Genomic DNA, 16,856 nt, shown 5'->3' with positions numbered 1-16,856 from the left:
ACAGACAGAATTAGATAATTTAATAGTTTAATACTATGGAAATTACTTAAAAGTTATAGGAGAACATAAAGTTAAAAATACATACTAATTTTTAAATTATGGTCAAAATTCGTTTCCTCGTGATGTCCATTTCCGATGGAGCCAAAGATTCATTTGTTCTTTTCGCTGTGGGATGTAATGGACTAAATCAAAATGGCTCTTAATACCTCTTCGCTTCTTTTCCATGAAGTAGAAGATGGTCGCCCCGTTATCGCTTTTGCATCAATTGGAAACCACCTCTCTGTAATTGCAAGGGTAAGGTTGGCGTACGTCCGACCCCCCTTACCCTGCTTCTTGCGGGAGCCTCTTTGAGGCAATGGGGTAATGATAATGAATGAATGAAGTCAAAATTCGTATTGAATCTTAATTCTTATTTAGCCATTACTTTTTTTCTGCACACCAGGCATTTCTGACTAATCTTTGTATTTCACTTTTTCTCCTGACCTTGTATCTGCCGAAGCTGCATAACAACTTCAATCATAGTAGGCCTCTCAATTCCCTTTTCTGCCATACACGTCAATGCAAGCTGTGCAACCTGTTGAATCCCTTCCGTGGTTGCTTGTTCCAAGATCTCACTGTCAATCATCTTCATCATGCAGTTTTCCTCCACATCTGAAATGAACACATCAACTAAGTCATTTCCACTGCTAGCCATCATATAAGGCTTTCTTCTGGTTAATAGCTCCAACAGCAGAACCCCAAAGCTATACACATCGCACTTATCTGTCACCTCTTGTGTTTCCATATACTCAGGATCAATATATCCTGGAACTCCTTCAACGGGCCATCTTTGTGGCGTCTCTCCAGGAGTAGTGGTAACGGAAATTGAGAAGCCAAAATTTGCTAATTTGGCATGGAAAGAATGATCAAGAAGTATAATATTTGAGTCAAGATGCCTGTGCACCACTGGTTTTGACAAGGCATTATGCATATATGACAATGCATAGGCTGTAATGCTGTATCAGTGGCAACCTTCAAACGATCAACCCATTGTATATGCTTTGCAGATGCAACATCAGCATGTAAATGTTGAGAGAGGCTTCCATTTGGTATAAATTCGTGAACTAGTATTGGTATAACAGTCTCCAGGCAACAACCAATGAGTTTTTCAATATTGACATGATTCATCACCATTGCCATTGAGGCTTCGGTTAAGTGGAGATCAAACAGATTAGGATCCGGCTCTACATGTCGTGGGGCTCTGACAGCTACAACACGATTTTCAAGGGTACATTTATAGACGCTTCTAAGGTAACTACTTCCAACAATGAGATCCGGGTTATAGTTGTTTGTAGCCTTCTCAACATCCTCGCTTGAGAAAACTTTCAGCTGCCCTGGTACTAAGCGTTGACCTTGGCTCAGAGCAATTTGTTTTTCAAGCAAAATGCCTCCATTTTTTATGAAATACTCTTCCCTGGGGTCGAACTTTGGCCTCTTCTCATTCGTGGTCACCCTCTTGTTCTGTGAAAGAATTTGACCCATCTGAAAGGGATTTTGTGCCCAATTTTACCTCTGCAGAATATATTCAAGGGACAAGCAAATACCAAGAAAGCTCCAGCAACTAGTTTGTTCAAAGTCACAAACCAAACAACACCTATAACAAAATCACAAGAAGATAAAAAGGCTACACAAGCCTTATTCCCATTTTCAAATGGGCAATCAATTTAGCAACATCAACCATCATAAATAGAAAGTCAAATTTTAGCTAAATCGGACCACAGATGACCTTCAATTAGTATGATCTCAGATGATGCTCCCAGATAAACTTGACTAGTAAAATTCTCAATATTTCCTCTCCTTTCCAAAATTTCTGATCTATTTTTCTCCCTCTGATAGCTCTGTAGAAATCTTCCAAAAGCTTCTTAAACAAGTCTTATTCCATGGACAAAATCTACACATTTATCCCACCAACAATACTTGGGGGGGAGGGGGGGGTGATATAAGGAGGAGGGATAAGGATGGAGGAGGAAAAGACTGCTTTGACCTTAATGAGAAGGAAGTAGAGAGAAGAATTGAAGAGAGTTAGTAAGGATAATTATGTAACTTTACCCCTTAACCTAATCGTATTCCCACACTATGCCAAACAAGGAACAACCATTACTTAATACTTATCCCACTTACCAATTCCCTATCCTTATCCCACCCTCTTATTTTTCTTACCCTATCTCTCGTACCAAACGACCCGTAATTGCTAAACATATAACACCATGAGTTCAGGACAGGTCGTGTGAGCCTGCGAGTCCAATGATATCCCAAACAGATCTGTTAATTTGTCAGAAAAAAATTATAACTTCAACGACAAAACACAGCCCACTCGTGCAGTTTGTTGAAAGCTTAGTTTATGTTGTCAATCCTGCATCTGTTATCCCCATTGAGTCACATCTAGACATGTAAAACTGACCCGATTTGATTGCAAACCTGAGATACCATTTTATTTTTTACCCCAAAATGACGACCTGAAATCAACCCAAAGACCTGAATAGACACAACCTGAAAGAACCCCAAGCAACCTTATATTTTCATAATTTTATCATTTGTTTAAGCAATATATTATATTTAAATGTGTCTGTTATACGAGTATCAAATTAAAACCAAACCCAAAAACCGACCTGAAAATATCCGATCGAATATTTAACCTAGAGTATTTACCAAATAACGGATCCCATCCGATTAACCATAGAACCGAATCAAACCCGAGACCGAAACCCGAATTAACCTAATTGGTCAAGTGTAGCATCAACCCAACCCGAATTCAACTGACCCGGACCCAGTCTGAAAGAAACGATTGTCAGGTCTAGTCAACCCCACTTGCTTGTTCCAAGACCTAAGCAGCAACAACCAACGAAGCAGTGTTGCATACCAACATGCAATAGCTTAACAGACACATCAACCAAATATATCACTGTAATGAGACCCTTCCCAGTTAACAGGTCCGATATGAAAACCCCAAAGTCTTCAACACTAGTGGAAAGAGTTGCATTTTACAGGAGGTGCACAAATCATACCTGGATCAATTGAGCTGAATACAACATGTGTGTAAATTCTCTGTACAGAAAATGCATTCACATAATAGGATTTGAGACCATCCAACTTGTGCTGCAGACAAAACAAAGTAGAAAATTAAGATTCACTCTGGTAGACAAGCCTAATTCACAATAAACAATAAAACTCAATAGGGATCTGATCTTTGATCAAAGAAATGATAGTAGCAACGATCTTAAAAATTACTTCAAATTACATTTATGTAAATTACAACATCATGGACAATCATTCTTATAGTGTCTTTAGTATTAACCAACATCTAGATTCAAAAAATAACAATCATCCAAAATTCTTAATACAGAAGTACAGCAGTCATTATTTATTTGGCAACATCTCAAACATCATAGATCCTCTGCCCTTCACCCCATTTGTCAACCATCAATAAGAACCCTGAGACGAGTGTGAGTTTAGCCAACTGGGTGGATTAAACAAATATTGCTTCCATTTGAATACACTGGACAAAGATCATTACATGTATTAGCCAGAGGTCCAATTCAGTCTCGTAGCTCGGGCAATTGATGCAAACAAAGAATATTGACCTAAACAAATCAATCGTGAGGCTGACACAAAAGCTAGGAAATCATAAAGCTACAAATACACATTGATTTTAAAATTGTAGTCCAAATTCTTATTGAATCTTAATTCTTATTTAGCCAGTTCTTTTGCTGCACACCAGGCCTTTCTTAACCTATATTTGTATCACCTAGTCTCCTGACCTTGTATCTGCCAAAGCTGTGTTACGACTTCAATCATAGTAGGCCTCTCAATTCCCTTTTCTGCCACACACGTCAATGCAAGCTGTGCAACCTGTTGAATCCCTTCCGTGGTTGCTTGTTGCAAGACCTCACTATCAATCATCTTCATCATGCAATTTTGCTCCACAGCTGAAATGAACACATCAACCAAGTCAGTTCCCCTGATAGCCATCATATAAGGCTTTCTTCTGGTTAATAGCTCCAACAGCAAAACCCCGAAGCTATACACATCGCACTTATCTGTCACCTCTTGTGTTTTATTATACTCAGGATCAATATATCCTGGAACTCCTTTAACAGGCGATCTTTGGGGAGTCTCTCCAGGAGTAATGGACACTGAGAAGCCAAAACTTGCTAATTTGGCATGGAAAGAATAATCAAGAAGTATAATATTAGACTCAATATGCCTGGGCACCACTGGTTTTGAAAAGGCATTATGCATATATGACAGTGCATAGGCTGTATCAGTGGCAACCTTCAAACGATCAACCCATTGTATACAATTTGTAGCTGCAACATCATGTAAATGTTGAAAGAGGCTTCCATTTGGTACGAATTCATGTACTAGTATTGGTACGATAGTCTCGAGGCAACAACCAATGAGTTTTTCAATATTGACATGATTCATCACCACCATTGAGGCTTCAGTTAAGTGGAGATCAAACAGATCGGGATGTGGCTTTACTTGCAGTGGTGGGGCTCTGACAGCTACAATACGATCTTCAAGGGTACCTTTATAGACACTTCTAAGGTTACTAGTTCCAACAATAAGATCCGGGTTATAGTTGCTTGTAGCCTTCTCAACATCCTTGAGTATACATTCAGCTGTCCTGGTGCTAAGCGTTGACCTTGGCTCAGAGCAATCTGTTTTTCAAGCAAAATACCTCCGTTCTTTATAAAATACTCCTCCCTTGATTCGAACTTTGGTTTTTTCTCATTCTTGGTCGTCCACTTAATCTGTGAAAGAATTTGACCCATCTGCAAGGGATTTTAAGCCCAATTTGCTTGTGAAGAAGATTTCAGTGTTGCATATGGAGATATATATTTGACATTTGACCAAGTTATGGTTGAGGTAAACATGCCTCCTGCATAATATATTCAAGTGACAAGGAAATACCAAGCAACTTCTGCTACAAATTTATTCAAAGTCACACACCAAAACGACAACTATATCAAAATCACAGCAAGATAAGCAATTGAACAAATCAATTATCAAACAAGGACACAAAGAATTTTATATGGAAAGCCTTTTCAATGTGAAGACTGAAGAGTAAACGGCATGGGAGGATGAGGGGGTCCGCCCAATTTATCCTATTATTATAAAAAGAAAGCTACAGAATCCTAATTCAAAGTCTCAAATGGGCAATCGATTAAACCCAATATCAACAATCTAAAGAGAGACAATTTTTTAGCAAAATCGGACCACAAATGACCTTCAATTGGTGATCATCTTCGATGCTGCTCCCCGATAAACTTGACTAAAACCCTCAATATTTCTTCTCATTTTCGAAATCTCTGAAGCGTATTTAGAATCAGGCAATGAGACCCTTTCCAGTTAACAAGTCCAATATGAAAAGCCCAAAGTTGTCAACCGCAGTGGAAAGAGTTGCATTTTATAAGAGGTGCACAAATCATACCTGGATCAATTGAGCTGAATTCAACATGTGCATACATTCACTGAACAAAAAAAGCATCCACACAATAGGATTTGAGACCATCCAACTTGTGCTGCAGACAAAACAAAGTAGAGAATTAAGCTTCACTCTGGTAGATGAACTATAATTCACAACAAACAATAACCCGATAGGGGATCTAATCTCACAAAGATCACAAATTGATTAAAAGAAAGATAGTAGCAACAATCTTAGAAATTACTTCAAAATACATAAATAGTATAAATGATAACATCATGAACATTCATTCTTATAATGTCTTTGGTATTAACCAACATCTGAAATATTCCTTCTTAATACAGCACTACAGCAGCCATTATTTGGCAACATCTGAAATATCTAAGAAATCCAGTAAGAGCCTCTTCACTTCATCCCATTTGTTAACCATCAATAAGAACCCTGGGACTAGTGTGAATTTACCCAACCGGGTGGATTAAACAAATATTGCTTCCATCTGAATACACTGGACAAAGATCATTACACGTATTAGCCAGAGGTCCAGTTCAGTTTTGCAGCTCGTGATGCAAACAAAGAATATTGACCTAAACAAATCATTCTTGAGGCTGACACAAAAGCTTAAGCTCCCCATAAACAGCCATTTTTATATCCAGGGCCTCCAGGCCCGTCTCTTTAGCTTCGCATCAGGAAAGAAAGAAATCACCAGTACCTCGAGCATGCAACAATAAGCCATAACAGTATAGCTTTTCTGAATTTGAGCTCTTTTAGCTTCTTGAACCTTACAGCAGCAGAAAAAGGCACAGGAGAGTGCAGATACCTCTTGATAATATTAATATTCGTCAACTTTTGCTTCTTACTAAGTTTTACTTTCATTTTCCGCGAGAGACGCCTTCTTTTGAAGCTGGTATACCCAGGGCATGAGCAAACATCCTTTTTGCAGCTCCCATGTTTTCCTCTCTCATGCTTAGTTTAGGGATTCCACTAGGTCTAGGACCACCACCAGAAGAATTTCTGTCTGATGCCTTCCGCAATAAATTTTCTTGAGCAGCAGGCAAACAATCACCTTCTGCATTAATGCATTTGACATTTTTGTCAGGGGAAACATTGAAGTCGGATGAGGTTTCTTGATGCAAATCTAAATCATATTTGATCCTTCTTTCAATGTCATCCACAACAGACTGCCCATTAGAATGTCCAACATCATCATCACCTTGGTCCTGACTGCAGTGATTAATTCTTTGGCCGAGTGCATGGGCAATCATGCGACGGGCAACAACAGGAACATTTCTTGGCCGTTGTATTGCAGCTTCTTTTGCATCAACTTCGTTCATACCAAATATGCGTTCACGTGCAGCTAGATAAGCTGCTTCTCTCTCAACAAAATTTGGGGAGGAGGTTATGTTCATCTTCAACACTGAAACAGATAGGAAAGAAAATTAATACAGAATCTTATAGGTATTCCAGAGTTCTGGACATGTTAAATGAGACCAGAAATATTAAAAATGGCTACATATCCTTAAGCTAAATAATGGCAATGCTGCCCACAATTCGACTGTTATTACTATGCTTCAGTCAGTGGAGCAGGATCCCAACTCGTTAAGATTGAATGACAAGAATTTGCCAACAGTTTTAATAGAATCATTTTAGCTGTCGGGTTTATAAGCTTAATCCTATCACTGAAACTCATACAAAAAATAACTGAAGCCATCTAACGTGAAGTTAACACTAAATAAAACTCTAGCTCTGAGAGGGCTAGGCTTTGATCTTAAGGTAATAAAACTATCGATCAAGGCGATGTTATAGAATATAATTAAAAATCAACTGATGAACCTCCAGAGAAATGGAAGGAATAAATTTACCGGTGCATGCATCATCTCTTCTCAATAGTTGGTAGGGCAATGATGGACAGTCAGATGCATCATACTGCCAGAGAATATCACTAACAAGTATCGGAGGTCTGTAAATTTGAAGATTTTATCAGCTTAATCAGTATTACATCATCATTATGTAAGGTTCATTGCAACTAAACTTCACAATTAAGTACAAAAAAATGAGGCCAATAAATTCCAACTAACACCCCGATTTGAGACTTAGATCTACAATGAAAGTGTAGAAAATACTCAGTCCATAAACAAATAAGCATCCAACTCATAATTCATAAATACATACAACCATCAAAATTGGAAATAGCAAAGATCATCACATACATTGATGTCTCCAAGCATTGTTGCAAAACCAAGTGACGATCATTTCCCTCGCCGACGGATTCATGAGCAAATCTAGAACAACCAAACCATACCATCAGAAAAGCAGAATTACCAGACAAAAAAAAAAATCATAAATTATAATAAACCATAACATCATTACGGAGAAAATAATCTAAACATACCCAAAAATGTCAGCAAGACGATGGATCATTAGGCGGTTATATGAACTCATGGGTTCCAGCTCAAGGATTCTACCTGGACTGCAAAAGTACCATTCCAATTAGTGACTAACTGACTAAAATAACATAGTGACTACATATCTGCTTCCAATCTTCCATACATTTGAGGAAAATATGTAAGCTAAGATCTAAGGATTTTAAAAAGAAAAAAAATTAGAATAAAACGGCAGTAAGCACTCAGCAATGACTTTGAGAACAAAGTATTATCATGAACTAGTAACATATATGCATGACTGGAGTTGAGGGGGATAGCCGTATGCAAGACAGGACGGTGACACAAGTAACAGTAATCAGCAATGTATACAAGAAAAAGGAGCACAAACATTAAAAACAATACTAAGGAGATTAAGAATAAAACCTCGGACCATCCTGAAGGTAATTCACCAAGGCATCTTCAACTGCCAGGACAAGATGCCTGCTAGAATAGTTATCCTTTATGAGGGAACCAAGTTCCTCGACCTGCAAGTAAAAGCACCATAAAAATGATGCTAAAGCAGAAAAATCGAATGCAATTATAAATTCACAACCAAAAGAAAAACGAAAATTACTCTAAACTTTACTAGTTCAATTACTAAAGATGTTAGCGAAAGAACCCAACCAACAAAAATAGAGAGTACATTTTCACATCATAACTTCAGTTCAAACAGTTCTAGCATAAATATAAGATCCAAAGATATCTTATCCAAAATAATTCAAAATTTCAAACCAGCCGAAATCCAATTAAGACACAAACTAAAATCGATAAAAGAAACAGAAGACTGAACAGTGGGTAACAATAAAACTGCAATTGACATTGAATGACTAGCTAGCTAACAATTGAGTAAACAAATGGGGGCAGAACTTGAAATCACCAAATTAACAAGCAAAAATCTAATAAATCAAGTGGTATGATCTTTAATCCAAATTCTCTACCCTAAATGAGTTGGAATTATCTGCCAATTGAGTTATAATTAAAGGGTCCACAAAACAAGAATCAATCACAACAACAAAAGGTAAAGCTCAATAATTTCGTGGAAATACGAAAGATAATTGCTACTAGTGAAACCCAATTACGCGAATTAAACAACAATTCAGCAGATTTGAAGCTCAAATTGAAATTAACAATAAACAGCAGATACATCCACAAAATTGATGATGAAAGAGACGAGAGAGAAAAGGTACCATTGCAAACTGAGTCATACTCATCGTTGAAGTCTGCCGATGAACAATTAGGAGAGAGAAGAACTAAAAGACAGGATGTTGAATTGGGGGTGAAAATCTGTGGAAATTGGAAACCCTAGAATTGGTCTGGTTTTTGTCGGAAATCGTCATGTAAATCGAATCAGAATTTGTGGGTAATTTTGACGCTTCTTTGCTTTTTCAACCGCCAATCTCGACGAGGGAATTGTTTTTCTTTTCCCCTTTTTTTATTCCCCTCCGATAAGTTTGGTACTGATTTTTTTTTTTTTTTTAAGGGAAGTGTAAGCCTAAATTTTACGAGAAATGATTTTATATAACTTTTTTTTAAAATCACATCTTAATGTAATTTTTTTTTTGTGAAAGATAACCAAAGGAAAATTTTCGACATTGAGTGTGTTTTTTCGGCCATTGACTTAATGCACGTGAGCAACACGTGTTGCTTCATTTTACATGTTAATTTGTGAAAACGAGCATGCTTAGTGGAAACGAAACAACTTCCCTTAAACACTACCAAAATAAACCGCTTTAACAATGTGTTTTGTTATGTGGCAAAATGAAGCCACACGTGCTGCTTATGTGCAAGTCAATGGCCTGAAAATCTCAGTCATTGCCGAAAACTTCACTTAGGTTGTCTTTCGCAAAAAAGATTTAAATTAAGGTGTGATTTCACAAAATATATATATATATGTATATATATATAAGGTCTTTTCTCGCTAAATTTGGGTTATAAAAGGTCCTTTTTGGCAAATTTGTCATTTTTTTTATGAAATTCCCTCGAGTTTTAACAAAATGCATCAGATACCGTTATTTTTTCCCGAATGAATCGGATACCCTTAAATTTTCCCGAATGTACCAAATATGCTTGAGGTTAAAAAAAATATTAAAAAATGCCCAAAAGTCTAACGGACGCCCCGTTACTCCATCAGGTTTGTTAACTTATTGAAACCTTTTGCAGCAAATACCTCTAACCTTTAATATACGCACCATATGCTCTTGAGGTTTAATACAATGCACCAAATACCATGTTTATTAAAAACGATAATTTTTTTTTTTTGAAAAACTAGTTGTTGCAATTGAGTAAACTACCCTTCATATAGTTATAAACCCCTCCCTTAATCAATAGATTCAACAACAACAACCCTGTCAACACCCCCCCCCCCCCCACCCCATACACACACAACATATCCAACAACAACCCTCCCCCACCCTTTTAACAAATCAAACAACAACATAAGCCTCCTCCCCAACATTCAGCATGAGTTCATTATCGAACACATCATCATCAATGGCTATATTCTCCTATGTAAACAAATATTGTCCAAGTTGTACAGTGTGCGATAAAAAGATATGAGACAGAAAAAAAAAAAAACCACATAGGCTATATTACGAGTGTGATGATTGTAACTATTCTAGGTGGTGCAAAGGGTGTGTACAACAACAAATACTACATCAACAACATCAACAAAGCAAGACAAATGAGTACAGATGCAACAAGGAGTATGAGAAAACATCGAAAGATAGCAACAATATGAATGATGAATTGAAAGAGTGAAGAATATAGTTAAACAACAACAAAAGGTTCAAGTTGCAGCAATTAAAATAGGGATTATAATGTTTGTGTTTCTAATTTTTGTAATGTTGAAGTAATGTAAAAGCAACACAAAATATAAAATTTGTAATGGCAGAGCAAAGCAATTTCAACAATAACATGATAGTTATTTGGTGAAAAAAAATGTTGTTTTAATAAATATGGGTATTTGGTACATTATATTAAACTTCGGGGGTACTTGGTGCAAAAGGTTTCAACAACTTAACAACCTAAATGGGACTTAACGTCTGATAGCCTTGTGATCATTTTTTAATATTTTTTAAACCTCATGGGTATTTGGTGCATTCAGGAAAACTTGAGGGTATATGTGCATTTGGTTAAACCTCGGGGGAGTTTCATTTAAAAACCGTAATTTTTTTGTCATAATTAATATAGGAGAACTTCTAATTGGTGATAATTGTAGTGTATTGGTAGACCAATAACATACAAATTTATACCAATAACATACAAATTTATACCAATAGAGGTACATTATTTGGGTCCAAAATGGACGCCTTTTGTTCTTGATTTAGCCAACCCCATGGTACTGTTCCCCATCTCAGTTGCACACTTGTAGTCTAGTGATCAAATATTTCAGGGCTAATTCGAGGGATTTTTCTTATGTGTATTAATGTTAACTAGCTAGTCTAGACCTCGTATCATGCACGAGTTTTGTTACGTTAATTTTAAAGGTGAGTTTAATTTTTCAACTCATCAAAAAAAGAGTAAATGTATTTCATTTCGTGTTTCACTAAGAAAAGGTGAAAATAGAAATATAAATTGGTATATTTCTTAAAAATTAATGGCTAAATTAGAAGATAAAGGGGCATGAAATTTATTGGAGGTGAAGGACATATTTTTTTTTTGTGGTGAAGAGACATGAAAATGGAGAAGGAAGGGACATGAATTGAAACTTAAAGAAAATAAAATGGAAAGATGTTTTCAAGGAACAACACGTGACACTCCAAATTTCTTGTAAATTTTCCTGTTATTAAATATTAGAATATATTACTTATCCAGTTCAATTCATATTGTATTTTTAGCTAAGTATGGTTTATAGTTTGGGTTCTGCTTTACAAAATAAACAATCAAACCAAACAGAAAAGTAAAATGTATTGTTATAACAATAAACGTGTCATCCTACCGTCCCAGATTAGTTGTTACACTTACCTTTGCACAAAGTTTTAGGTGATAAGTGGTTGTTTGATTATCAATTGTTATTTTATTGAAAAAGTAGATTTGATAGGAGTTAGTATGGTATTTTTTTTAATTGAATGAGAGAGGGTGTGGGGACAAAAAAAATTAGTGGGAAGAGAAAGACAATATAATAATTGTGGGGTCATTCCTAATTAAGAAATGTAACAACTAATCTGGAACGAACGAAAAAAGAAAGTGTAACAACTAATCTGGGACGGATGGAGCATTATATGTATTTTTTTTCAATTTAGACATTTCGAAAAGTAGAAACTATTCATTAATATTTAAAAGGTCTAAGCTTGTCTAATAACTTTCAAGTCTTCGTTAATGATTTTCTCGGTTCAAAATATATTTAAAACTTGGTGTTGTAATGAAGTACTCCCTCCGTATTTATTTAAGGGATACACTTGTCTTTTCTGGCTTTATTTATTTAAGAGATACAATTGCCGTTTTTAGAAACTTATCAACCCCACCATCTAATTACATAATACATCTAATTTACGCTATGACCCATCATCCTATTAAATAAATAATTTCATAACCCCACCCTCACCCCCCCCCCCCCCCCAAATAACATGGTCCCCACTTGTTTACTTATTAAAATATCTACTCAACTCCATTTGCTTAATTTATTATTTTATATCATTCAATTCTTTTTCTTAACACTCGTGCCCAGCCAAGTGTATCTCTTAAATAAATACGGAGGGAGTAATATTTTATTTTGAATAAGCACTATTTGTATTATAATGGTTTGTTGTAATTTTTACTTGAATGCATCAAATGTACGTTGAGTTTAGGTCCTTGCAATATGTTGTGCTTGTATAGTATAAACCTATAACAATGAGAGGGATGTATAACAATTTTGACTTAATTGCTACGATAGTGACATAATTGCTACTACTATGATAGTAATGCTTTTAGTAACGTGATACTAATATATGAAGTTGGTCAATCAATGTGAATTTGCCTCTTTTCAAGGATAACTTAACAATATGCAACTACATTAATTAGTAGGCAACCTTATATAAACTTAACTAGTAAGAGCAAGAGCAACGTTGATCGCTCATGTCTGTCAAGTTGCACTTGACAATTGCATTTTGGTTTAATCATGACTCACCATGGATGTCAAATGGATAAATTCCTTGACATAGGTCAAGTATGTGATTGGCTGGGCAACACAATTTCAAGGCTGAATCACTGAAATCTTGCTTTAATATATTCTATAGTACCGAATTTGAGAAAATTAAAAGGAAAAAGAAAAAACTTTTGGCGGCAAAAAATCGCACCAAGAATTGACATGTGTCATTCCTAGTGTCTCTTTTGGTATTTAGTAATAGATGATAGATTTTGCACCAGAAAATTATATGTGTCAGTTTTGGTGTCTTTTTAAGTATGATATAATAGATTAACAATGATTAGTGCCAATAAATTTGTTGTCTGAATTAATAAAGCAGAAAGTCTAATTGGTAATGTTGTGGCATATTGGTAGACCAATAACATACAAATTTATACCAACTACTTGCTAAGGTGTCATTTGGTTCTCATAGAATTTCCCATGAAATTCATATTCATATAAAACGAGTTTCTTAAATAAATTTACGGGAATTTCCTAAAGTTGTTTGGTTAATAATGTGGGAAGCAACTTAATTACCATGGGAATTTCTGCTTATCTAGGGGGACTAGGTAAGAAATTTCTCCATTTTGTGGGAAGTTGAAATTCTAGGAAGTTTCACTTCCCACATCTCACCAAAAGAATTAAACCAAACAACTCACATACTTTGCAATTCCTAAGAATTCTAAATTCTCATGTTTTTATATGCCAACCAGACAACACCTAAAATTTTGTACTATAACATGTTATTTGGGTCCTGAATGGACGCTATTTGTTCTTGATTTAGCCAACCTCGTGGTATTTCTCCCCATCTTAGTTGTACACTTCTAGTTTAGTGATTAAAATTTTTAGGGCTCATTCGAGGGATTTTTATTATGTGCATGTGTTAACGTTAATTACTTCTCTAGTGCAATTCAACTTGTATTTTTTAGCTAAGTATGGTTTACGATTTGGATTTAGTTTTACAAAATAAACACTCAAACCAAACATCAAACCAAAATTTATTGTTATATTATACAATATATAATATACATATACTACATAATATATAATATAATTTATATAATTTATATAATATACATAATATATATATATATATATATATATATATATATATATATATATATATATATATATATATATATATATATAATATATATATATATATATATATATATATATATATATATATATATATATATATATATATATATATATATATATATATATATATATATATACTATTTTTAAAATGGATATTTGGGAAAGTAGTAGAAACTATAAATTCATTATAAGGAATTAACTTGTCTAACAACTTTCAAGTATTTGTTAAAGATTTTCTCGGTTCAAGATACTTTTAAAAATTATTTGAAGACTTGGTTTTGTTATCATGTTTTATTTGGAATAAGCAATATTTGGAGTAATGGTTTTTTGTACTTTTTACTTGCACACATCATGTAATTTTTGTAATTTTTACTTGCACACATCATGTAATGCATTTTGTAATATATTGTGCATGTACATAGTCTTTCCTCAAAATCGTCGGTTACCCATGTCCCTTGCTCGAAACTAACAACCTCTTCCTCTCCTTTCAAAGTCACCATCATCAACGTGGTCGGTCTTTAGGTAACCCAAATCCACCCTCTACCAAACTTCAATCTCCAACCCGAATTTCCGCTTTCGTGCCCTCATTCTCCATTGAAGGAAACATCGGCGAGCTCCAGAAGGACGGCCAAGGGTTGACTCTTTCCGGATTTCTCAAAGAATTAGAGTACATTTCATTCTCCTCGACCGCGGTCGGTTAGATTCCTCCCTACTTTTCTAATCCTCTTTTTAACTTCCGAATTACTCTATATCACATGCTTTTGTAATTGGTTGTTGGAATTCTTTGTTGTTGGGATATTGTGTGTTGGATATTGGATTATACTCTTGAACAAGTACTTCAATTTGTTTGAGGGTTTGAAGTTCGGTGTTGAAAGGGGAGTGATATGGACAATTGGTGGAACAAGAAGAAGATGAATGAGAAATTGGAGAAGAAGATCTAGGGCGTAAACCTCAACCCAGATCAGATGGTGAACTCGAAGTTATTCGTATATGCCAATTCGGAGACGGTAGACCTAACCATATATCCATCATCCATGAATTATAATTTTTTCAATAATTTCGGAATCACGCATATGGTAAAAAGTGTAAGACTTAATAAATTCTACAAAACATTAAAGAAAAACTATCAAGATATCAAAGTCATCCCAAATTGTGAAACAACCAACAAAGAAACACTTATACCATCATGCATGCTTATTTATACAAATGTACTTATTCATAGATGCTTCAGCCAAGCATCGATCACTTGCTTATCCACGCAATGTCTTCGGTGGCCAAGAAATGACACACTAGAGGTCCTGGTTTGCTCTTGAGAATAAGGAAGAGAAGATGATGAGGATTCCACGGGGATGTATCCATATGACAAATCGATACATCTTCTAATTGTGTTCCATCCTCTCCCTTCAATGGAACTACTCGAACTATGCTATTTAGGATGTAATGGCATCCATAAATAGCATAAGGAAGATACATTTGTTTGTGACACCCAATCACCTTATGTCTTATCACCCTCCCATTGTCAACCACTGTATAGTTTTGCAACACCCCCTCTGAGGTAGTGATGGGTTTTACATCACTCCCCGTGTAACTTGCAACAAACTGGTACATCGATCCCTTCTAAGGATTATGGGCATGATATATGTTTTACCTACATAAACCAAGGTTAGTTGCGTATGGGCAAAGGATAGTAGGGTGTTCGTTATGAAAAAGCTTAGCAGACCTAAGTCCTTGGTTCCTGAACCACAAGCTCTACTGAGTTCCCTTTTCTATGTCCTCATACAGTCATACCTATGAAATATGTTTAAGTTTATGAAATCAAGGTCTAGGTTGGAATGAGCATACTTGGATTTTTTCTTGTTCATGAGTTTGTATATTTCAGCTATGGTCCTCGGAGTCACTAAATCGACATATTTCAACTTGCCAGTTAGCAGGGTGTAAATTATGCCGACGTCTCTCGAAAATGCTGAGTCGTCATACGTATCAAGTCGAATTCTGCAAAAGAGTACGGTTCCACCATTAGAACAATGTGTTGCACGGTTTCACTCCTGATCAAACTTGATACAGGCCTAACAAACACAACCGCGCGTTAGTAAATACACAATATGTATAATGATGATAACGTGTAGGAAAATATATAATTAATTACATACCTTGGTAGGATTATCCAAAGTGTTTTCGGCGTCCAAGTCGTTATGGCTGAGGACAATTTTCCTCGATTTGTAGTTTGACAGAGTTTGGATCTACCCCATTGATGGTTAACTTCAACTTCGCGGTCACGTTGTTGTAATTCACAACCTACATACATACACGATCAAAATGTCAGATCAAATTGGGAGCGTTTGGTTGAGGAAATGGACCTTTAATATAAACGCCTCGCTTGATTCTTTGAAGAACGCCTGAACCCAATAACTGGCAATTCCATACACTTTTTCCGCATTGAAGAAATATTGCACATATATTGTAAAAGGATAAAAAATATATTTTTCTCACCGTTTCACTAGTACACTAAACAATTGATAATTGTAATTCATGTTATCTTACAAATAATTTTATGGAAAACAGAAAATGTTGGATAGTGTTGAGTTTATTGTAGGTAGTCCCAATTCAACATAGAGTTCCCTTTGTGCGAAGTTGGGATCGATATCCAACGCCATTTAACCTCAATTATGTCGCCTTTGGTAATGCGTGTTGTGACTTCTAACACATTGCCATCTATTATTATTATTATTATTATTATTATTATTATTATTATTATTATTATTAT

General features: G+C 35.5%; 1 protein-coding gene and 1 pseudogene across 2 annotated transcripts; both read right to left on the bottom strand.

The window, feature by feature from the left end:
- Positions 1 to 465: 465 nt before the first annotated feature.
- LOC110799616 (wall-associated receptor kinase-like 22) lies at positions 466 to 3,934 on the bottom strand (annotated as a pseudogene).
- A 1,766-nt stretch (positions 3,935 to 5,700) lies between these two features.
- LOC110799618 (uncharacterized) lies at positions 5,701 to 9,316 on the bottom strand. 2 transcript variants are annotated; one of them, XM_056827100.1, is made up of 6 exons: positions 9,075 to 9,316; positions 8,272 to 8,401; positions 7,857 to 7,934; positions 7,675 to 7,746; positions 7,327 to 7,424; positions 5,701 to 6,881 (listed from the first exon to the last, which is right to left on the bottom strand). In XM_056827100.1, the coding sequence occupies exons 3-6, from the start codon at positions 7,904 to 7,906 to the stop codon at positions 6,337 to 6,339; spliced, it is 765 nt and encodes a 254-aa protein (XP_056683078.1). In that variant the 5' UTR covers positions 7,907 to 7,934; positions 8,272 to 8,401; positions 9,075 to 9,316; the 3' UTR covers positions 5,701 to 6,336. The 2 variants fall into 2 exon arrangements, with proteins under 2 accessions (XP_056683078.1, XP_021860591.1); XM_022004899.2 differs by having other exon boundaries at positions 8,272 to 8,372.
- Between the last annotated feature and the right edge of the window lie 7,540 nt (positions 9,317 to 16,856).

This window comes from Spinacia oleracea, chromosome 4 (genome assembly GCF_020520425.1).
Source record: "Spinacia oleracea cultivar Varoflay chromosome 4, BTI_SOV_V1, whole genome shotgun sequence".
Lineage (NCBI taxonomy): Eukaryota > Viridiplantae > Streptophyta > Magnoliopsida > Caryophyllales > Amaranthaceae > Spinacia > Spinacia oleracea.
Note: the sequence above shows the minus strand (reverse complement) of the source record. Positions and strands in the feature narration are given on the sequence as shown.